This window comes from Entelurus aequoreus, linkage group LG26, assembly GCF_033978785.1.
Source record: "Entelurus aequoreus isolate RoL-2023_Sb linkage group LG26, RoL_Eaeq_v1.1, whole genome shotgun sequence".
In the NCBI taxonomy this organism is placed as follows: Eukaryota; Metazoa; Chordata; class Actinopteri; order Syngnathiformes; family Syngnathidae; genus Entelurus; species Entelurus aequoreus.
Genome location: NC_084756.1, coordinates 11286650 through 11311561, shown reverse-complemented (window position 1 = coordinate 11311561; position 24912 = coordinate 11286650). Strand labels below are relative to the sequence as shown.

At 39.2% G+C, this 24912-nt stretch overlaps 1 protein-coding gene across 3 annotated transcripts; it reads right to left on the bottom strand.

The window, feature by feature from the left end:
• Positions 1–36: 36 nt before the first annotated feature.
• On the bottom strand, positions 37–24834 carry LOC133643388 (poly(rC)-binding protein 2-like). Of its 3 annotated transcripts, none has more exons than XM_062037932.1 (13): positions 24520–24834; positions 20569–20702; positions 17623–17646; positions 17506–17538; positions 17298–17414; positions 17093–17224; positions 16879–17007; positions 12568–12642; positions 12109–12150; positions 9545–9617; positions 9412–9464; positions 9166–9335; positions 37–881 (listed from the first exon to the last, which is right to left on the bottom strand). In XM_062037932.1, exons 1-13 carry the CDS (start codon positions 24686–24688, stop codon positions 845–847), a joined length of 1188 nt encoding a protein of 395 aa, XP_061893916.1. In that variant the 5' UTR covers positions 24689–24834; the 3' UTR covers positions 37–844. The 3 variants fall into 3 exon arrangements, with proteins under 3 accessions (XP_061893916.1, XP_061893915.1, XP_061893917.1); XM_062037931.1 differs by having other exon boundaries at positions 9545–9644; positions 24520–24832; XM_062037933.1 differs by lacking the exon at positions 12109–12150 and having other exon boundaries at positions 9545–9644.
• Positions 24835–24912: the final 78 nt, after the last annotated feature.

Genomic DNA, 24912 nt, shown 5'->3' with positions numbered 1-24912 from the left:
TAAAAGATGGAGAAAAATGACAAGGTAGAGACAAGGTGTGTTTAGAGCCTTTAATATCTTTATTTTTTAACAATTTTGTGGCACCCAGATCTACAGTCTCAAGAGAAAAGAACGTGCACAAATGTTTTTTCTTCCCTGCAAACAATAATAGAAGAAAAAAAAAATCAGACTTGAGCAAAGCAAAGAGCAGGAAACAAAGCTGTTCTTTCTTTCTCGTCTATTTTAAGCCTCACCACTTTTTACTTCCTTCCTTTGGTACAAAAAAAATACTTCTTCCATTTAAAACAATTTTTTCTGTATATATCAGTTTTTACAAAAAGCGAGGAGAGCCCTCTGCTTCCCCTTTGAAAAAACTCCCATCCCCCAAAAACATGATCCCAGAAGAGACGACGACAGGAATGAATGACAACAAAAACACCAACCATGCCTTCTTGAGTGTGTGTGTGTGTGAGCGACGTGGAAGAAAAGCAGCCAAAATAAAATGACAGAAGGAGGGGGAAAAGGAATAAAACAGTCACTTTTCTTCTTTTGGATCCTTTATTTTGCGTCAAGAAAAATAGGAAGTATCTGAACACAACTAAATCTACTCTCCTGTCCTCTCTGGGATGCCAACTAACAGGGAGGCAAAATATTCATAAAAACCTTCATGGCCAATCAAAACAAAGTGACAGAATTAAAATCTACTCTGAAGGGTTTGCTGCTGGTCACTAAAAGAAAATAAATAAGAATAAATGGTCAAATGTTGTGATTTTCTAACGACGACGATTAGGTGGTGGAATATAGGTGTGTGTGTGTGTGTGTGTGTGTGTGTGGGTGTGTGAGCTTTAGTGCAGGTGCAGTCTCATCAGTTGCTGGCCAGTCCTGTGGTCTCAGAGGAGAGCCTGCAGCAAAGGAAGTGAAGAAGCCAGAGAACACAAACAAAAAAAAAAGGTGGGAGAGAGAAATGTGAGAAACTCAAATATTATTCTCATGTCAATATTTCACGTCTACAGGATCGGTCTTGGGAAACTACAATGTAGCCCACGGGGCGTCTTCACGGGTTTGGAAGTTGACGGATTCATTTCAAAGTTGATTTAAAAATTAAAATGGTGTGTTCATTAAAAGTCAATCTAAGTCAGGGGTGTCAAACTCATTTTAGATGGGGGGCCACATGGAGAAAAATCTACTCCCAAGTGGGCCGGACTGGTAAAATCACGGCACGATAACTTGAAAATAAAGACAACTTCAGATTGATTTCTTTGTTTAAAAATAGAACAAGCACATTCTGAAATTGTACAAATCATGTTTTTTTTTTTTACAATTACCTGTTGCAGTTAATAGTATTTATACTTTATTTGTCATTATTTATATTTTCTGAATAAATGATGTGATATTGTTCATCAGTCAACTCATTGGTGTTAATTGTCAATCTATCAAGATAAAAAAATTATATCAAAATCAAATTAAAGTATGTTATTTATGTAGTTTGATCATTTTCTTCACTGATGTACTAACATCATGTGGTTTATTTTGTACATCATCTACAAAGATACAAATAATTGCGATTGCGACATCTAGTGGACACATTTAGAACAGCAGTTTCTTTCATTCAAAAACTTCATGTTCATCTTTATAATAATAATAATAGATTTTATTCTTAGCAAACTCATCCCGCGGGCCGGATAAAACCTGTTCGCAGGCCTGACCCGGCCGGCCCTAGGGCCGTATGTTTGACACCCCTGATCTAAGTTTTATTTTACAAAAGTGTTGGGACACTAGGTGAAAAGTGTCATTTTAAAAACAAAGTAGAAGACTTGCTAGTTGAACACAAAACCTCCATCATCAAACATGAAAAGTTACCAGCTGCGTGTCACCAACACATTCTTCTCACAAGGAAAATACAATTTTGAGGAAAAAGTTGCAATTTTACCAGAATAAATATAAGGGAAATAAATAGAAGAGACAATTATTTTAACAAGAAAGTTGGAGCTGGATTTATCTGCCACAGACACAATAAAATATGCTTTGGTGTACGAACTTTAGGCCTTTTTCCACTGCAGGAACTTTCCCCTGAACCCAGATAAATTAAGTTCCCCTGTTTCCCCCTAAAACTACCCAGGTAGAGTCAGTCCTTCAGAAACTATGTTTAGTTCCTAGTAGCGAGGTGGGACTTTCAGAAGGAACCTAAGAGGGGCGAACTTTGTTGTCCTTTTTAAAACTGTGTACGTCATGTTTCAGCCGCTGTTACAGTATGAGGACAACGTGTTAATATCCTATTTATTGTCTATTTCTATTCCAACAAACTTGACAGCAGAAAGAAAGAAGGACGAAATAAACTTTTGACTTGCAGGAACTTTAGTGGGGCACCTGTGTGCTGGAGAACTCTGATTAGTGGAACTATCTGGCAGTGTTTTTGCTCAGCTCTAGTCTTTAAACTCATACGCAGGTTCATCTTTTCCTTTTCTTTTTTTCCAAACTTCATTTCAATACAACAATGCTCACTGGGACTAAACAAACTGATAGTTTGTAGAGAAATGTGAACAGAAGGAGTGGAACCACAAATATGAACTATTTACTTTGTTACGTGTTGTAAAAGTAGTCATTTGTGTTTATTAGCCTCCACCCAAGTGAAGCGAATGCTAACAGGCCAACACTAAATCTGTTGTTTGTTGTCGCCGTGAGATACACAAAGACATTTATCACCAATGATTTGTTATTTACAGTTAAAATAGAACATAAAGGACTCGCCTGAGTCATAAATTCATCATTTACTGAGGGGACCACTTTAGAAACGATAGACAAAAGCCTAGCTGACCTTTATGTAAAATCCGGTACACTTTGTTTTTAAAAATCATATTGTATGTCATTTACTTACTCTCTTGTAAAATAAATATGTCTGTTTATTGACATGATATCAGTGTAGAAATATACTGTACCACTCCTCCATACGTCAGCCTGATTTGTATAAAGTACCTGCACTGTGAAATGCAGTGGAAACACAAAGCACACAGGTCTCCAGGAACCTTTAGTTCAAGAAACTAAACGTTCCTGTGAAAGTTCCTGAACTTCTGGTGGGAAAAGACCTCTTGTCTCAGTCTATGAACGTTTTACCCGCCCATCGTTTGCCTCACAGCTTAAGCCATTTTGTGCCAGGCAGCACATCCATTAAGGGCGGGCTGATCGATATCTGGTACTTATTTAGTCAGCACAACAGTGTTGTCGTTAGCTACTGAGCTATTTGCTACTTTGTCTGCTTTTTTTAGCCATTTTTCTAGTTATGCGAGCTCAACGAGTCCAAAGATAGCAATGGACAAGCGATGTGTAGTTTGACACATTCAGGAAATATATATACAGCGTTGTCGACACAGCCTTCTCCCTTCTACTACAGGCCAAAAAGGTAAAGTTACATCCATCCATTTTCTACTGCTTATCCCTTTCACTTTTTTTTCTAATCATTGTAGCAACCTGACTTTTTTGTCATTTCAAACTGAGTGCACTACAAGGCTAGTGACAAGTGTGTGTGTGTGTGTGTGTGTGTGTGTGTGTGTGTGTGTGTGTGTGTGTGTGTGTGTGTGTGTGTGTGTGTGTGTGTGTGTGTGTGTGTGTGTGTGTGTGTGTGTGTGTGTGTGTGTGTGTGTGTGTGTGTGTGTGTGTGTGTGTGTGTGTGTGTGTGTGTGTGTGTGTGTGTGTGTGTGTGTGTGCTTCAAAAGGAAGACCGTTCAGCTTCAGCTTGTGGTTGTTTTGACTTCATTAATAAATAGAAAATTGATCCATCGCCACTTGTTATGTTTGTTTGATATACATAATTGTATAGCACTTTATATCGAGTTCAAAGTGTACTAACTTTTATTACAATATGGACTTTTGTCAAGGCTCAAACTTAATATTTATGTTTATATTGGTTTGGAGACATTGGCTTCGATATACACATTTCTATTAGGTTCGTCAATAGAGGTTCAGCTTTATCTTAATACATTTGAGGAAAAAACTAAATGTTCTGTAGTTAATAATTGAATTAGGGCTGTCATATTAAAAATAATAGTCTAGTCTGCAGTCAGCACAGCAAGGAAATATCATTAGACTAATAGATGAGAATGGCACATATTTCAAGCCAAAAATAGACTAAAAACGATTTACTTATGAAAACTTTGTTATTTATGTATTTAATAATTATTTACTTACTCGTTTGTCTATTTATTTACTAATGTATTCATTGTTGTGTTACATAATGAGCAGTAACAAATGTGTTAGTAATTGCTATTTAAAAAAGGGGGGTAGGGTTAAATAAGCTCTGCTTCTTTCTACTCCTTTTCGGACATGCTGTAATGGAAAAACTGTAATCATGTGAAGTATCATATTGTAATTGTTTGCATGTTTGGAATTAACTAACACAATAACCAAACGTGTGTCATATGCTTGACACAGAAGGCCAAACACAAAAAAAAATGCAGTTTTTCTACATGGCCCTGAGTGGTAGATTGAGGAATACTAAAAAAAGGCCTGCGTTACAACATAACAGTACTAGCCTGCATTGAAAGGTTAAAATGAACATTTATATTATATAAAGCATGAGCGCTATGTTGTCATTTTATGGAGTAAAAGTGGTCCAACTTCTTGTACAATTACACACTACAGTACTAGCACGACTATAAAAGTTGTTGTTGAATGACAGAATGAAACTTTTCCCCTCTCCAAGTAGCCCGATTTATAATGTGTGTTGGGAAAAAAGATGTTTATGGCTAACAGTAACAGCTATGCCCTCACTTTGGAAACATTTACAGATCAACTTAGAAAGAACTGGCAACAGCAAAAAAAAAAAAAGGCCAATAATATCAATAAAGTAGCTAATACTATACTTGAGTGGATACCTGAGCACACATCACTCATTTTGTACACTGTTGCCACGGCGACCACAAAACAAATAAGATCCACTGTGACATCTTAGAGATGCTACCTGAGCAGAGCTTATGCACAACGAGGAAAAAAGGCTTGAGTGGAATGATCCACTGTGCATGCAGTCATTCAAAAATATTGATAGGATAATAATGATAATCATACAGGACACTCGACAGGCAATAGCGGAGTAAATATGGCCGCTTGTGTGTGTTTAGTACGTGTGGCAAAGCAGACGACAACATTAGTAAGGGGACAGCCTTCGCCGTTTGGACTTGGAACTCAGCTCAGGGGCGATTTTGGGCTCAGGGGCAGCGGGGTTGGCGGCCCCGCTGACAACATGGAGGGCCAGAAGTGGGAGAGGCTTGAGACTAAGAAGACTGGAGACACAGGCAGGAGAGCTGGGGGTCAGGGGGTCGGTGGAGGTGGAGGTGGAGGAGGAGGAGGAGGGAGGAGGCGGACCAGGAGCCAACAAGGACAGAGGGATGGAGACTGAGGGGGGCACCACACAGGAGGAAGAAGCAGAGGAGGTGGTAGTAGTAGTAGTAGTGGTAGCAGTAGTAGTAGCAGTAGATGTGGAGGAAGGGCACGGGCTGCTCTGTTCGGGGTTCAAGGAGGAGGAGGAGGAGGAGGGAGGAGGTTTAGAGGACTCTACACTGTAGAAAGAGACAAGGAGAGAGGGACAACACAGTCGGGATGGGTCATAGGGCAGGCTGGTGAGCAATGAGGGGGTGGGGGGGTGGCCAGGTAGAGCTGGGAGTGTAATTTCAGGGGCGACGGGAAGCCAAAAAACAAGGCAATGGGCCAATAAAGAGCTGGGCAGGCAGCTAGCTAACCGCTAAATAGCAACTAATAAAAATCCTGTTTCCACCAAGCGGTACATTTCAGTTCACCGTGAGACCTACGATGCTACGTACATGGCCCAAATGATATTCTACACGAGCAATACCTGCTAGAAATCTCACTCTTACATAGTGCTTTTTGATCCAACCTTTTCCAGCCCAAGATCCTTAGTCTCAGTCAAAAACTAAAGCAAGGTCTACCTCTGCCGCGGTGTCGAGAGCAGCGAGATAAGAGGCGTGCGGGCATGTTCAGGGGGTAAAATGCGTGCCTGTTGGTCACTCTCCGGGTAGGCCTGGGCAATATATTGGTTTTATCGATATATTCAATGTTTTCTTCTCTTGCTCTGGCATACTTTGTGCCCCTCATGAGCTTCGACAGCGGCTCCCATAGCAAATGCTAACGCTTACTAGAGCGAGACGTTTGTTCCCAAGAAAAGTGGTGTCAGTAGTTTGGTTTTGCGGCAACACGCGTGGAACAAATGACTGCACGGTGCACAACTAACTTGTTCCAGCATCTGAAACCGAAGCCCGCAGCGGAGTGCAGGAAATACAACTCATTACGAGGCGAACAAGACGCAACAACAAAAAAAGTATGAGCTAAAAATCCCCTTACTATGGTGGAATCATTCACACAAGGTATGCATGATGATGCAATGTATGATGAGAAAGAAGCACAATGTAGAGCGATCACTAAAGCAGCTCTGCACACCGCCAAGATGTGTGAATGAAAAAGGCTGCGTTTACTTTATCCTCTTACTGGAACAAACTATAATTCTCTCATTTATTTGGATACAATGTTTAATACTACATTTTTATTTACAGATGTACAGTCGTGGTCAAAAGTTTACATACACTTGTAAAGAACATAATGTCATGGCTGTCTTGAGTTTCCAATCATTTCTACAACTTATTTTTTTTTTGATAGAGTGATTGGAGCACATACTTGTTGGTCACAAAAAACATTCATGAAGTATGAATGTATTATGGGTCTACTGAAAATGTGAGCAAATGTGCTGGGTCAAAAGTATACATACAGCAATGTTAATATTTGCTTACATGTCCCTTGGCAAGTTTCACTGCAATAAGGCGCTTTTGGTAGCCATCCACAAGCTTCTGGCAAGCTTCTGGTTGAAATTTTGACCACTCCTCTTGACAAAATTGGTGCAGTTCAGCTAAATTTGTTGTTTTTCTGACATGGACTTGTTTCTTCAGCATTGTCCACACGTTTAAGTCAGGACTTTGGGAAGGTTATTCTAAAACCTTAATTCTCGCCTAATTTAGCCATTCCTTTACCACTTTTGACGGGGTCATTGTCCTGTTGGAACACCAAACTGTGCCCAAGACCCAACCTCCGGGCTGATGATTTTAGGTTGTCCTGAAGAATTTGGAGGTAATGCTCCTTTTTCATTGTCCCATTTACTATCTGTAAAGCACCGGTTCCTTGGCAGCAAAACAGGCCCAGAGCATAATACTACCACCACCATGCTTGACGGTAGGATCGGTGTTCCTGGGTTTAAAGGCCTCATTATTTCTCCTCCAAACATATTGCTGGGTATTGTGGCCAAACAGCTCAACCAACAAATTTAGCTGAACTGCACAAATTTTGTCTAGAGGAGTGGTCAAAAATTCAACCAGAAGCTTTTGGATGGCTACCAAAAGTGCCTTATTGCAGTGAAACTTGCCAAGGGACATGTAACCAAATATTAACATTGCTGTATTTATACTTTTGATTTGGTCACATTTTCAGTAGACCCATAATAAATTCATAAAAGAACCAAACTTCATGAATGTTTTTTGTGACAAACAAGTATGTGCAACAATCACTCTATCACAAAAAAATAAGTTGTAGAAATTATTGGAAACTCAAGACAGCCATGACATTATGTTCTTTACCAGTGTATGTAAACTTTTGACCACGACGGTATGTTATTCAAGACTGAAATTTGCACTATTGATCTCAATGTTGGAGATTATTTGCATGCAAAATGTGCAATGATACATTTCTGTTAACAAAAGTATTCAATTCAAGCAGAAATATTGCTTCCCAATGAAAGCTCTTAATTTAATTATTTGAAAATGATTCAATTAATAGTACAATTTATATCTGGTCTAAAAAGAACATTAAACAAATAAGAATTTTGCCAAGAGTATGATGCAGTGTCATTTCAAACTGCTAGTCTTTGATTAAATAAAATAAAAACATGTTTTGAATTATCTGTCCTTAGTATTACATCTTTTTTTTTTAAAACATAAAAAATCATAAATCACATTTTTTGTGAAAAAAAAAGAGTTTTTATTGACACTAATGTGGGTCACTAATGTCAATGTTTGTTATTTGAAAAAACAACAAACGAACCAAAAAAAATAAAACAGGCTTCACTACACATCTTTAAAAAAAATAAGTAAATCAGACAAACATAGGAGCTGTACATTAGGTAATTTTTTTGTTTCGACTATTAGGCTGATCTAGTGTGATGTTGCTATTAAAATCTGAGTGTAATGTTAGCGCTGTGGCTAACATAACTCTTCAGGATGTGCTGTTTTGTGGGCGGTCTTATTTAAGTGCCTCAATTTCAACTGCATCTTCTCCCCTACAACCATGTTGTAGTTTTCAGTGCTTCCGTATGGAGTCTGATGGATATAAGTTAGAACCACACACTACTTAGTATGGCAACAGCAGAGGATGCACGTGCATGTAAAAGACATTCTGCTCCACAACAAGAGGCTAGAGAAAAAGAAGGAAGTTATTTACTTCAGCGTCGGACTACAATGGCGGACTCGCGCAAAAATCTTTGGGTAAAACCCCCATATATGGAGACCTCAAAATTGGGAAAAACGTCACAAATTGTGCAAATTCCAAACGGCTTGTTTGGAGGAAGTGTTAAAGCAAGGCGTGATTGTTTTATAAATATCGCCGCAATGCCTCCATGGTTTGATTTCAAATTTTGGGGACTTATGCAGATCCTTAATACACAAAAACAGGTAAGATAAGTTAGCACCCTCTAGGCATCCATCCAAAAGTTGCAAACAGGCCCTTTAATCTTATGTGACACATGGCATCGATTACGTTGGACCAGTGCAGAGTTACAGTGCAGACATAAAAATTGGATAAAATACACAATAGTGCTTTTAGGACGACCTTATAATAACAGGCTTTGTCAAACGGTTAATTAGCATTGACGCTCAAACACGCAAAGCAACACATTTTCAGAAGGGCTGCCAAGAAGTTCGAATTTCAACACCAATGTAAGACTTTGCGAGACCGCTGACACTTAAAGCGTGTGTTATCACTTCATAGTACAACATGGAATTACTCCAACTTCAGTAACACGGCTCAAGAGAATCGAGCAAACATCACATCCCTAATGGTAAAAGAGACCGTACTTGGTGGAAACAGGGTTACAATGACACTAAAAAAGGCCAGACGTCAACAAAAGCCTTGTGTACTGACCTGGCGGTGATGAGGTACTGTGCCAAACTTATGCTGGCAGGGGCGCCTGTGATGGTAACCTGCCGGGTGGTCGACCCATCCACCGGATTTGCAATCTTTATCTGGGCGCCCGACATTTGCCTGATCTCGTTAATCTTGGCACCCTGGCGGCCAATGATGCAGCCGATGAGCTACAGAGAAAAGCAGCGGTGTTAAAAAGAAATCCACAACATATGCCTATAAAATGAAAAAGTCATTAACGCTTACGTCATTTGAAATGGTCATCTCTTGAGATTCGGGTTGAGCAGAGGCATCAATCCCTACCAAAACAAGAAAATAGCAAATGAACCACCATTTTCCGACTCAAGATAAACTCTCAGTTCCGTCTTGGGGTGCGTACCGGTGAATCCCTGGTTGCCGTGTGCAATGGGGAAGTGGCTCTGCTGCATAGCAAGCTGGTGAAGCTTGGTGAGCTGTGGAGAGATAGCAGCAGAGGAAGACTGTGAGAGTGAGAGAGGAGGCAGGGAGAGAATTTGGAGGAAATGGGAAAACAATGAGAGTGAAAGAGGGGAGAGAACACAAAATTACGTCAGTATAAAACAACAGCAACAACAAAAACCTCCCAAGTGTAGGTAAAAACACATTGAAGAATGTGTTAGTTGTAGTTTGCAGTGTATCCTTGGGGCGTGACTACACTCAGCTTATGAGACCAGACAACACAATATTGGGCTCACAACGATGGGACTTAATAAAAATAATAATTACCTTTAGGAAAACAACAATGATATGACTGGACAAAACACTTGTTTATTTAACTCTGGCACAAAGGAATGCAGGTGCATTTACAAATGTTTTTCTAACTTTGTAAGCCTTAGCATTTTAACTGTTGAACTCATTTCTTCTGTTTAATCATGCATGCTCTTTAGCGGCACATTGAGACACTGCAGGTTTTTTCTCCTCACACAGCACTGCAGTGGCCATCTTTAAAGGATGCAGCAGCTTTACAAGGTCTTCGCCATCTCTTATATCACAGCTGTCAAGTGTATCAGTCAGTACGCTTGCATGCACTTAATTAGTCTGATTTCTCAAATAGTTTGTTTATTTTGTATTATCACACCTATGTGTGAAGTCCACGCACACTCTCTAATGCGACCATTGGTCATACGCCGTGTGTCTCCCGTACACTTGTGGGCGCTTATTTCCTTTTAGCGCAGATAAATGATTTGCTATTCTGGTTGACCTATGATGTCACGCCAGGCATCTGTGGCTCCTTAAAAATCAACAGTTTAGCTCTAATGTCCGCTGTAATATTAGCACGGATTAGAAATGTTACGTCTGTAATGGCTTTGCTAATGTTAAATAGCTGACAGCCTCAAGAAATGATCGTATATTGTGTTACAAACTTGACACTACTACCAAACTGGTCTCGGACCAGATGTACAGTAAGTCCGGAGCAAAGGAAGACCAGCAGAAGAGTTTTTTCAAAGGAATTTTCAGACAAATGGAAACAAAACTTTTGGATGTCTCGGAGTTCATTCATACGGCTCTGTGGATTGATGGAAGGAGTTTTAAATCCGAAGGAAAAGACCGTTCTAGACCCCAGATGAAGGTTGCTATTGTTCTGGACTATCTTATAAGTTGTGTGGAAAATGGAGTTATTGTTAATCAGTTTGGAGTGCACAAATGCAGCACTAAAAGGTTTGTGTACGCTTTATTAATTTGCCTTGTAATATACAGTACCTGCTTCAATCTCTTTCATTTCATACGTATTTCGGTCAAGTCTGAATTAGGCCGGCATTCTCCATTTCCTTAGCTACCTTTTTAAATAAATCTTTGTTTCTTTTTTTTCACCCATCGATGCACCTAAATAGGTCCTGTGCTTTTAATTTGTGAAGCAAATAAACAGTCTCCTCTTCATTACAAATGTTGCTTATGTTTTTATTGAATGGTATCTGCTTCCAAGTTAGGCATATGGGAAGGAATGAAACGATGCAGATCTACTAAGATCTACACTATTTTTTGTGTAGTTAACCAGGTGTAGGTGCTATATAAATGTCTGAAAATTAAATACAAGAGGGATAGGTCCACTTTTGAGAGTCAAGTCAGTGACAAATGCTTGTAAAAACTCAGCTTCTGTTTGAGACTCAAAAACTGGGCAAGGTTTCTGCATTATGCGAGACAGCTTTTCTCCTAAACGAGAAAGATTATACATTTTAATCTTGCGAAATCTCATTACACATGATTGTCACGCCCCTCGTGGATTCTATTAGCACTGAGTCACATATGTCGCTGAATAAGGAAAATACTGCAAACTACAACCACAATGATAAACATTTTTATATTATTACTTCATTTAAAACTGATGATTTATTTGAAAAGATTGATTTTTTTTAGCTCTTTTAAGACAGGTGTACCAATCATAGCTGTATTTAAAGACAGCTATGATAAAAGCACATTTAGTGTTCCTGAAGGACCTTCTAGAGGTAGTAAAGGGAAAGGTTAATTGAGCCAAGTGGGCATAGAAAATAGCAAGTAAAAGTAAAAAAGGTTGTGCAGAAAGAGTAAGCAGCATAAGATGGTTGTTGGGGGACCCGTGGAGAGTCTGGACAAATACTAACAGCATTTCTAAAAAGCTGGCTATTAATTTGAGGTTGCAAATTCCTCCACAGGTCAATTAAGAGCTCACGCTGCATGAATCAACAGAGAACTTTCATTGTCAGCCAAGGTAAAACAAGGCTACAAACAGGTTTAACTGGCACACAGTATGCCTTGCTTGAGTAAGAAAATGGCAGCCAGTAGATGACAAACAGAAAAAGAACAATTTTCCCATCTAAATGGTTTGGTGTTTACTTGAAATGTATATTTCTGTCTAAGACCGCAAAATAAGGTAGCTTGGGAGACTACATCAGAATTAACAGGGTGCTATCAGCAGGGGGGTCCAGTAGAGGCGCAAACTTCACTTACATCTGGCTGTGGAATGGCGTGCTGTCCTTGCACTGTGTACGCCTGAAACAAATGAGAACAAAAATCTTTCACAGGCCTTGCATCGGGCGATTCAACGACTTTAGGACAAAAGCTAATAATATTAGGGATCACAAAAATGCACATCTTGTCCAAAGTCTCCACATTTCTTGTCAATAAAGCAATTTTTGTGAAATCATGCAAAGCAAGAAAACAGCAGCAGTTAAAACGAACAAAACACAATTGAGAAAAAGACACATTGTAATAGCTGAAAGGGAAATGTTTGGAGAAAAAAGGGTCAAACTCCTATGAAACTTTCAATCAAACGATTAAAAACAGTAAACAAAGGGTCATCAGCATTTTAGTACTTCACTACATTGGTGACAATAAAATAGTTTATGTTGCTATTTTCTTAAAAGGTAATATGTCATTGGAGAAAAAATAATAGAGCATTATGCGTACCTGTCCGCCTGCAAAGATGACAGGGGATCCTGAAGGTTTGGGTCGGTAAGGAATGGTGACTCCTTTAGGGGGAGACTGCACAGAGAAGACAGAAGGTGTGAAGTGTTACAACACAAACTGAAAGTGGAACCTCCATTTTTCACTTTGTATAGTTTTGCCCTGCGTTAATATGCCATCTTACTTATTGTACATCCAAGCATTACGCGTAACAAATTAGTTAGTTTGTTCACCTACTATATGTCCAAAATAAGAATCCCACACGTTGGTGACTTAATCTGTGCTTTGGCTATTGCGTAAGACTGCAAAATAATTCACCATTGGGCCAAATAAAGATGTTTTGAGGAAATAGGTGAGAAACATCATTGAGTTCAAGAAAAAACTGGTAGCAAAGTATGAAGGTGGCGTGCAAGTGGCTCTCGTGGAATTATAAAGTATTTAACCATTGATATAGTGATATCACAGACATGTGCAATAAAGTGCACATTGTCTTTAAAGGCCTACTGAAACCCACTACTACCGACCACGCAGTCTGATAGTTTATATATCAATGATGAAATCTTAACATTGCAACACATGCCAATATGGCCGGTATAACTTATAAAGTGCAATTTTAAATTTTCCGCTAAACTTCCGGTTGGAAACGTCTATGTATGATGACATATGCGCGTGACGTCACGACGGCAACGGAAGTATTCGTACCCAATGTGTCACCATACAAACTGCTCTGTTTTCATCGAACAATTCCACAGTATTCTGGACATCTGTGTTGGTGAATCTTTTGCAATTTGTTTAATGGACAATGAAGACTGCAAATAAGAAATTTGTAGGTGCGATAGGTGTATTAGCGGCGGACTACAGCAACACAATCAGGAGGTTGTGTTGTGTTTGAGCTGGATAGCAGACGCACTACCGTGAGTACAGCTTTGGCTTCCAAACATTTGATCGCTTGCCCGTACGTGCGTGTCGCTATGTGCATGTCACGCAAGTAACTTTGGGGAAATATATGTTTCTTGCCGACTCTGATGGCGGCCGGGGTGTCGTCGAAAGCTACAACGCCCGCCGCCGCTCCGTAGTTAGCTTCAATTGTTAAGCTTCGCCAAGCTGGAAATTATTAACCGTGTATTTACATGTTCATGGTTTAATAGTATTGTTGATCTTCTGTCTATCCTTCCAGTCAGGGTTTTTTTTTAATTTTGTTTCTATCTGCATTTGAGCCTGATGCTATCACGTTAGCTCCGTAGCTAAGTTAGCTTCAATTGTTAAGCTTCGCCAAGCTGGAAATTATTAACCGTGTATTTACATGTTCATGGTTTAATAGTATTGTTGATCTTCTGTCTATCCTTCCAGTCAGGGTTTTTTTCAATTTTGTTTCTATCTGCATTTGAGCCCGATGCTATCACGTTAGCTCCGTAGCTAAAGTGCGTCAACGATGTATTGTCGTGGAGATAAAAGTCACTGTGAATGTCCATTTTGCGTTCTCGACTCTCATTTTCAAGAGGATATAGTATCCGAGGTGGTTTAAAATACAAATCCGTGATCCACAATGGAAAAAGGAGAGTGTGTGGAATCCAATGAGACCTTGTACCTAAGTTACGGTCAGAGCGAAAAAAGATACACCCTGCACTGCCTCTCTAGTCCTTCACTCTAACGTTCCTCATCCACAAATTTTTCATCCTCGCTCAAATTAATGGGGTAATCGTCGCTTTCTCGGTCCGAATCTCTCTCGCTCCATTGTAAACAACGGGGAATTGTGAGGAATCCTTCCTCCTGTGACGTCACACTACTTCCGGTATAGGCAAGGCTTTTTTTTTATATCAGCGACCAAAAGTTGCGAACTTTATCGTTGTTGTTCTATACTAAATCCTTTCAGCAAAAATATGGCAATATCGCGAAATGATCAAGTATGACACATAGAATGGATCTGCTATCCCCGTTTAAATAAAAAAAATTCATTTCAGTAGGCCTTTAACAAGGAGGATGCTATATCATGTTTTTTTAGTCGCTTCGCAATTTTTTTGCGCGCATGCAGTTGCGCCTATTTCCATCTACACAAATGGAACCAACACATCTAAGTTAACTTCAAGATCTGTAGTTGAATAAGGATTAAAAACATAATACTTTTGCACATTTCTTATGAAACTAAGAAAAAGTCTTGCTGTTAAAGTTGTTCCATCAGCTGGAGATCCGACAGTCAATGTCGCTGGCGGGAGTGCCACAAAGCTCATTTTGATGCCTTTTTTTATCAATGCCGAGTGAAAATAGCAGCATATTTTAAGGCTGCAGCTAACGATTATTTTTCTATCGATTAATCCATAGATTATTTTTTCGATTAATCGGTTAATCTATAGATTATTTTTTTCGATTAATCTATAGATTATTTTTCCTTTTACCGATTATTTTTTTATTCAAAATGAAGAGGAAAAAATAAATGTAGGCCCGTTTTTTCAAAAGGCATGGCTTTTATTTACAAAAAAAAGAAGTATGGCCACTCAGTCAACATTGACAACAACATGACTAAATATTCTGTAACAATGTAAACATTTAAAACTTTTAACATTTAACAAAATTAAAAGTAGCTTATTTGCTTTTTAATGTGCAAATATAAAAGTCAACATCCAGTGCAAATCTTAATATTCTGCAATAGTATAAGCATTTCAAAAGTAAAAGTATTGCTTATTTTGCTTTAAAATGTGCAAAAATAAAGATAAACATCCAATACAAAAAAGTGCAAAACGAAATATTCTGTAACAACAGTGTAAACATTTCAAAAAAAGTGAAAGTATTGCTTATTTGCTAAAATGTGCAAAAATAAAGATAAACATCCAATACAAAAAAGTGCCAATCTAAATATTCTGGAGCACTGTAAACATTAAGTATTGCTTTTAAAATGTGCAAAATAAACATCCAGTCCAACACAGTACACAATAACCAATTCTACTCATTCCAGTGAGTGTCTAACAGTTGTAATGAAGAAAGGTTAACATGTCTACATGCTTTGGTTCTTTTCTTGTTTACAATATTCCCAGCAGCTGAAAATAGGCGCTCAGAAGGGGTCGATGTGGCTGGAACTGAGAGCTAATTAGCCTTCACCTCAAGCCAGGACTGCGAGTGAGCTGAGCTGCAGTTTAAGTTTCTAGAAGGTCAACGGGCTCATAGTGATGTTACTAGTAGTTGACTGGGAGGTGTTTATTATCATTTGGGGAGAGTCCGCTGCCTGATGCTCACCTGCTAAACACCTATCTGCTCCACGCTGAAGCGCTGACTACATGCGCTCTGAATACGCACTGCTGATTGGCTGATAATGCTTTGTGTGTACCAATCAGATGGTTGTGTGGGTGGGACAATGCTGCGTGTGTACCAATCAGATGGTTGTGTGGGTGGGACAATGCTGCGTGCTGAGACAGAGGCAGACGGAGCAAAGCAGCTTGTTAAGACTTTAGCTTTAGCTTAGAAACTCGTTCGGTACACCCCCGTACCGAACCGAAAGCCCCGTACCGAAACGGTGCAATACAAAACACGTACCGTTACACCCCTAGCAGATACAAATGACACATTCTTGATGACAACGTATGCTCGCGCGGACGATTGACTAGTTGATGGTTTCCTTTTCAAATGTTCGTTTATAGCCGTTGTGCTGCTATGATAGGCCATTTCCGCTCGACACAGTGTGCATACAACAACATTATTAGGCCGTTTATTGAAATACTCCCACACTTTTGACCACTTTTGGCATGCTTTTCCCCCCTCGCTCGCACCGCTCGCATCGTCTTCTTTGATCGTCTGCTTTGCGCTTCGCCATGACGGTAGTGTGACGTCATTATGCGACGCGTCGACGCACAAAAACGGCGTCGACGTATTTACGTAACCGATGACGTCGACTACGTCGACGCGTCGTTTCAGCCTTAGCATATTTACGTTCAAACATACAGTATGTCCCCTTAAAGTGTGTTTTAAAGCCAGCAAAGCGTGTTGTCGAGCTTTGGAAAACACAGCACACAACCATGTCGTCATCAGGAGTCTCTTGTTTGAGCAAAGGACATGTTCTTCCTAAACATTCCTGCTACTTCATTTTGTACACAGTGGCATTTTTACCAAGCCTTTTTGTTTTGACAATACCACAATAATACCGTACCGCGGCCTTAATACTATGACGATATCGTACATGAGATTTTGATATCGTTAAATTCCTCTTTAATATGCAAGTAAATGGAAGCCTCATCCTTTCTGCAGTTGAGTTAATAAAACAATCCTAGCCATTGAATAAGAAAAACAGTAAATATTGGAAGCTACATCCTAAAAAAGGTTTCTTACCTCAAGCATGACCACACAGATCTGCTTCACGCACTCGATTATAGACTGGGCCGTGCCAGCTATAGTGATGGCACGTTCTGTGGAGTTGGGGAGCATGTCTCCTGCCACTTGAACCTGAGCACCAGTCGACTGCAACACAAGAACCAAAAGGAAGTGAGAAAAGAACCAAGAGCAGAGAGACTGACGTGCACATTCAGCATTCTCATGGTTTGACCTCTCTGATCTCCTTGATCTTGCAGCCACCTTTGCCAATGAGGGAGCCACACTGGCTGGCAGGCACCACGATGCGCAGAGTCACCGGGGGCTTGCCGGCGGCTGTACTGTTCGTCATTGAGCTGCTGATGTCCTGGAAAGATGCAAAAATGCCCTTTGGTTACATTCCTCGAAATTCAAGCGACATTCTACCACTCTGGACCTACCTCTTCCAGTTTCTCGATGATCATGGAAAATGCTCTAAAGATGGCTGTGGTTGGCCCTGCCAAAGTAATAATCCTCTCAGGACAGTTGCCTTCAGAGATGTTGATGCGCGCCCCACTCTACATAGAAAGACACAATCGAGGGAATCAAACATTGGTTACCAAAAGCCGAAGTATGGGGGAGTAAAAAGCAGGAAGTAAAGGCAGTCACCTCTTCTCTCATCTTCTTCACAGATTCACCTTTCTATAAGCAGGACATATATAAAAGACAAGCATTTAGCCCCAGGAAAAACACCTTTCAAATGTTCCATGTTTTCGAAAGCCTTACTTTTCCAATAATGCTGCCGACTTCCTGAAAGAAGCAAGATACAGCGCATTAGGTTTCATCACATCACCTAAAAAGTATCTTTACGCTTGTATAAGGTTAAAATGTTAAATGTTATCATGGTGAAAGTTTGGTCCAAGAACACACACACACACACATGTATTTTTTATAATTGCAGTAAATATATGAATAAATATATGAATGTATGGGAATCACTTAACAAAAAAAATTAAACTACTTTAACCACCTCACAGATGTTTCTATTTCAATCCACCCAACCCAACCCAGCGCCACAAATACTGCAGTTCTGTAGGAAACACTGACAATCAACTTAATATGGCACAAAGCCGCACATCTGATGAAACCGATGAAAAGCGTGAATTCTCTTAAAGCCCATAAACACGCATGCACATGGCGATTTATTGCCGCTGGAAAACTTACAGACTTAATTCTCATTTAACGTTTGGTTAATTGGTCAATCGAATATCGGCCCAAGCCTAAAATCCCGAGTGATAGAAATGTTTATAAGGTTACATCCCTAGGAGACAAAAAGAGCCCAATTTAATCGAAATTGTGAAAGTAGTTACTTAAAAATGTGGTTTTGTCTTTTTCAGGCATGCTAATGCGCTAGATCCCCTGTGTTTTGTGTGCCAGGAGAAGTTCGCTGTTCTGCCATTTTCGATTAAGGTTAAAAACGGGGTTTTTGCCGGTTTCTACAAATTTCATTTAATGCAACTTAAAACAAACGTAATGCCCATGTCCGACTGCAGATCGTTATTGTAGTCAAAAACATACAATTGTCTATAAATTGTAAGCATTTGACAATGATGAATAGTTGAAAGGTTTTAAATGTGGCCAAATTAAGCACCAACGTAATCATAATATATAATAATAATAATAATAATGCAAGAAACTCTTTCGAACACATTCTTAATTAGTCTAGTATTTTTTTTTTAATTGTATTTGGAAGGTCAGGAACTTAAGTATCCTAAATCATTTTGCAAACATAAAAATAAAATGGGCTCTCAATATCTTGTTAGCAAAAATTGAACTTCAATAAATGCTGAACATCTTAAAGTACCAGTAGAATGGAAAAACAAGTTGACTTAATATGCTCAATTGTGTTCCATTGTATCCATTAAACCATAAATCAATTGCGTTTACAAACGGCAAGGTATATGTGAATATACTGTCCAAACATCACAAAATGCCACAGTTTCAGTCAGGCATTTTAAATATTCCGCTACGAATGTCTTCGCCAATTTCCGTAGATTTGGGGTGGGATGACGTCATGATGGGAACGCTTCTGCACTCTTACCATTTCAACAGATCAGTCATACTGAAAATATGCAAAAAATTTAAAGATGTGCTGTTCATCATTCACAATCCCTACGTAAGACATGAACACAAATGTTTTAATTTTTTATTGCATTCTAAATTATAAATAAATAAGTCTGCGAACAATTGATTAAAAAGGGGCTCTCTATTCCACCCACAATTCCCTCTAATTAACCATCCAAAACTTTTAGAACCAGAACTCTATTTACATATTGTGACCTGAATATTAGCCAAATAATAGCGATAATTGTTATTATGAGCGCCAACGCAGACAAACTATTTTTAGCGGCGTATTGATAACAGAGAGATAACTATCTTAAGCTGTAGAATTGACTTGTCCTATTGCTGCTGCATTGCATCTAGTCAAAGTTATTCTAGATTATAAATCCTGCCTCTCATTTGAATAATAGGAGCTTCTGAAACTTGTAGCTCATTTTCCTTATATTCAGGCTAAAAATATATGGTTCTGGGTCATTTTTCCCTAAGTAATTGTTGTTGCCTCGCACAAAGTCTGCATGATTAGCATTGTTGTTGATGGGGAAAGGATCGGTGGTTCCCACCTCTACGATCACGTGACTGGCTTGCTCATTATCTCCCAAATTGGCTCGGGAATCTCGGTTGAGATTGATACTATTTTGATCATATCGATTTACTCGCAAAATTTGAAAGTCCTTTGGTGTTATAAATCAGATATATCTTAACAGCTTCAATATAAAGGCAACTTGTTTTTCAATTTTACTGGTAATTTAATGTCTGTTTTTTCTCCATTTAGAAAAAAATTGGGTCAGGTAGTTTGTTTTGTTGTCTTTTTTTGGTGCCAATGCCATCATGGCATACTTGTTTATTCATCTGTGCTGATGGGCTCATGTTGCTCATTCAGCTTGAAGATAAAATAATCCCACACATGGACATTTGGATTTCTAATCATCTATTTTTCCTCCTAAACTTTTGTGACTTAGCAGTGCTTCTCAGCAGTGAATCACAACAAGCAAAGCAATGTGAAATAAACATGCTCAGGTGCTGAGAACAACGCACAGAGTGAAACCTCTTGTATGCAGTATGAAAGTCAGAGACGAATAAAAGAAACACACACTGACATGCAATTTATTGATGCCAGCAAAGCTATCAACTTCATTTTCATTTATCAGTCCAGGCATACAATTGTATGACATTTAATGCCTCTGGATATTGTTTATTGCTTTGTGATGCCATTTAAGGCCTTAATATCAGCAAAATCAATTTAATGCTTTTAAACGGCCCTTGTAAACCCCGAAAAAGAACTGTCTAGAACTTCCACAATGGCATTGAAGACATTGTTGCCATTGTCATCCAATTGTGTTAAAATATTTCGTCTGCATCTCAACTCTTACTGCAAAACTCACTAAAGAAACGACAGGAGACATAAAGCAAAAGCGGCCCTCGGTGGCGAGCACTGGCAGTGCCATATGTTGTTATAGGATATCAACGCCACATCAATATTATTAGTCATATCACATCCTGTCAGTCCCCTTGGTTCCCCATCCTGAGTCCTTGGAGAGGGGCTGTACACACACATATATATATATACTGTATATATAAACTATGGCATACTGTGCTGTCATATGACCTCACCTTGCCATGCATGAGCAGCCTAATGGTAAGGGTGACATTGAGCCCTCCTTCAATCACACCGGAGTCCATAGCTGCAACTGGCGTCTGAAGAGGTTTTGTGTCAATTGAGGGTCGTCTTTGGTCACAGAGATGATCTGGAGGGTAAATGGTGCAAAATATTAGAATAAAATGAGAATGTGACACGAAACCACAAACATGACTCGTGTTTGATTGGAGTAATATATGCAGTGTTGACGTTATTGAACTTTTTGTGTCTTTTTACGCATTGCAATCAGAAAGGACGCGAAACACGTGTTTTTTGTTTTTTTTCCCAGCGTTTTATTTATCGTATTTTCCGGACTATAAGGTTGAGCTTACCTACCTCTGCTTTTGAAGCGTCAGCAGGGGTGATAATGGCCTTAAATAAATTGAGGATAACAAGAAATGCTGTCACTCCATAAGTTCATAGCCAAATTTAATAAATATTTTGATTTAGGACATCCCATGTACAAATCAATAAAGAGCATTCTTACTCAACAGCCATACATGTCACACTAAGGGTGGCCATATAAACAACACCAACACTGTCATAAATATGTGCCATATAGTGAGACCATAATAAACAACAATGAAAAAACACATTTCGGGAGAATATTTGCACCGCAACACAACATAAACACAACAGATCAAATACCCAGAATTCCCTGCAGTACCAACTCTTCCGGGATGCTACACTATTTTATTTGGTACAGAGTGTAACTATAAGTGTGACCAGTAGATGGCAGTCAAACATAGGAGATAAGTCTCAAGTAAACACCAACATTTAAAATGTTCCATTGAAAATATAGACCATTACACACGGTGCTCAAAAATCAATCAAAATGTTTTATTCATTAATATTTTAGTGCCATTTCAAATATAAAGTGGTGTAAAATTCTTACTTATATCCGTCAATAAACTCGACATGAAAGCGCTAAAACATACCGGTGTAGTAAGTTTACATTATTCACCCAAGGAACTTAAGTTATTAGAGTTCCAATCGGACGGTTTTTCTCGGGACACATTTCCCGTGTGATTGTTTCCGGATGAGAAGATGCTGCTCCATCATTGATTGAAGTAAAATCTGAATGTCATTCACAACAGTTAGCTCCACCTTTTGACACTTCTTCCACTCCCGTCCTTGCACGCTACACCGCTACAACAAAGATGACGGGGAGAAGACGCTGTCGAAGGTGAGCCACGTAAACAAGACCGCCCACAAAACGGCACATCTTGAAGCGACTGTCAGAAAGCGTCTTGAAAATGATCTGTAAGACATAATCTATGCAACATTTTGACCAAAGAACCACCATTACATGTTATGTAGACCACAAGGAAGTGTTTTAAATTTAGAAAAAAAAAATAATAATAATATGACTCCTTTAATACGCCCTATAATCCGGTGCGCCCTACATATGAAAAAATATTTTAAAAAATAGACCATTCATCAGCAGTGCGCCCTTTAGTCTGGAAAATATGGTATATTTGCCAGGTCAAATTATTAATTATTTATTATTGGTCGACTTTAACGTAATGCACTTTCCGGTACAATTTCTTACATTTTGATTCGCCAAAAGTTTTATCGATCACAAATACTGCATTTGGGTTTTTTTGTATGAGTTAAGAAACGTTTATGACAACCTTTTTCCAAAACACAATATAGATGCTGTATTCATTCTCCAAATTCAAAAATAAACTGAAAACTTCCCTATTAACCACCTATCTCTAATGCCTCATGTGGGGTAGACTACTGTTGGGTTTTGCATGGTTGAATGAATGTATGTATGTAGGTGTATGCTTGCTTTAGTACTATTATTTTGTGTTTATCATATAGCGTTTTTTTGTGCTTGCCACCATGTTTCATCATTCCATGTATATACTGTCCTCTGGACCCCCTGCCAAAAGCTTCTTCTAGCTCAGTGGTTCTTAACGTGGGTTCGATCGAACCCTAGGGGTTCGGTGAGTCGGCCTCAGGGGTTTGGCGGAGCCTCTGCCGCGGAGGTCAAGACACACCCAACTCATCGTGAAAATAAAAACTTCTCCCGATCGGCATATTATGGATACCCCTCTAATTTCCATCTGATTTGTAGGTGTTTAATTTGTTGTGAGTACATGCACTGTGTTGGTTTTGTTCTTTGAACAAGGTGATGCTCATGCACGGTAAATTTTGTGCACCAGTAAAAAAAACCTTATAACTTTGTCTTGAATTTGAAAATGTTTTTATTTATTTTTCACTAAAGAAGGGTTCGGTGAATGCGCATATGAAACTGGTGGGGTTCGATACCTCCAACAAGGTTTAGAACCACTGTTCTAACTTATTTGGGGGACAATTTCACTTACCAACATCCTTAAATAATATTCACAACAATTGTAATTGTTCTATGGTATTGTGAATAAACTTGAATTGAATTGAATGTGAGATATAACAGGATAATGCATACATTTATCATTTGTTTTCATAACGCTTACAAAAAAGTGGGACACCATTTTTATGACTTGATGGGGTCACTGGGACCCCATTTTGAAGATTGCTAGCGCCAACACTGATATGGCAAGAAAAGCATTAATTGTCGGTCACAGAAGTCTCAAGATAATGTTGATTACTGATGGGTCTGGCAACACCGATGCTCATAGAGCAAAACCCTGTGTCGGTGCGCCTACCGCTTTTAGAAAGTCATGTGACCGATCATGAGCTGTTTCGACCGATACGCGAACTGTGTCGCACTGACGCCTCCTCTGTGCCCTGTGAGCGGGTCTTTTCTACAGCCGGAGAAATAATAACTAAGAAGAGAAATCGTCCAAAATTCAATACGTTGGAAAAACTGTTTTTTTTAAATAAAAATGTGTAAAAAAAACAAAAAGAACAATTCCCAGTCCACAAGCATCCTCATTCACAACACGTTCTCTTAGATTTCCATGTTATGATACATGTTCACATTATTTTTTGACTATATCTAAAAAAAAGATTTAAAAAATATATTTTTATTTAAATGAAGATATGACATAATCCTAAATGAAATACAATGACTTGGTTTATATTATTGTATATACTAGGTCATAAAATCAGTGTCAGTTGAGTCGGTCCATAGGTTGCTTGTAGGGATTTTTAATGTCCAGCAGATGTCAGTATTTACTGACACAGTATCGACACAGTATCAATACAGTATCAATACAGTTTTGCAATGTGTCGAAACGCTTCATGACGCCTCATCAACCCATCACTAATGTTGATCTATTACTCCAAGGTTAGGGGGCATAGGCCAAAGTGAAAACTAACCCCTGTGAATGCATCACTACAACCCACAAAGTTTCCATGTTTAGCCTAAAGGGACTTAGGGGTTTGTATGCATTTTATTTGGCAAATAAAGCAGTTTTCCTGGTGGGAAAAAATGCACACATGTCCACACTGCTTGCTCGTCATTATTAGCAACGTGCCAAGTTTAGCCTCACGTCTGCGTTCAACCTTCAATAGTGCGTTAAAATTAGTTAGTTAGTTACTTAACCAAGTTTCTAGATGTGTCCAACGGACATGGTCAACTTGGCTTGGTTGGCTTTTCGGCGTTTAAACAGAAGTAAGCAAAATTATTTAGTCTCGTTAGCATTATGCGAGCGGAAATGGGAGCATGCGCGCGCTAGTTAGCAATGCTAACAGTTAGCTTATACGTAATAAAAAATTATTTACAGACGAAAACGTGTGTTTTGCAACACGCCCTCTCGGTTAAGAGTATTGGTGAAATAAATATGTTATAAAAACGTGCAAACAGTGAAGTTACCGGTGGACGGCTAAGCTAATAATAGTTCATTTTACACGGCGCACTCGCTACTACGCGAGGCCTGTTAGCACGCTGTTAGCTGCCAGCTAACATTGCGCGATATCTTTCCGCCACTTCTGAGCTCAACAAAAAAGACACAAACCTTGCCCGGCGGACTTACCCGGTTCGTCCGCTGAATGGTGGCCGGGGGGAGGGTTGGGGTTGTAAGGGTAGACGGGGAGAGGTTCGGGAGGGTTATAAACCCGGGGGAAGAGTGTAGAAAGGACTCGGGGAAGAGGGAAGAGTGATTCGAGATGGAGCCTCACTCCTTCACACAAAGACAACAACATTGTGACCTCTCAACTTCCCCCTTTCACCCAAGCCGAGCCTACTTTTCCTCACTTCCACCCGCCCCACTCTTTAAAAAAAATTCTAACAATTGTAACACGCGTAAAGAAACTCAATTAAAACAAAATCACACCGATATCGATTTATAGTTGTGATAGTTTCATGGTGCACTGGTGAAAATCTGTTTTATGTCCGTTACTACTCGGACAAGGAATCACCGGATAAA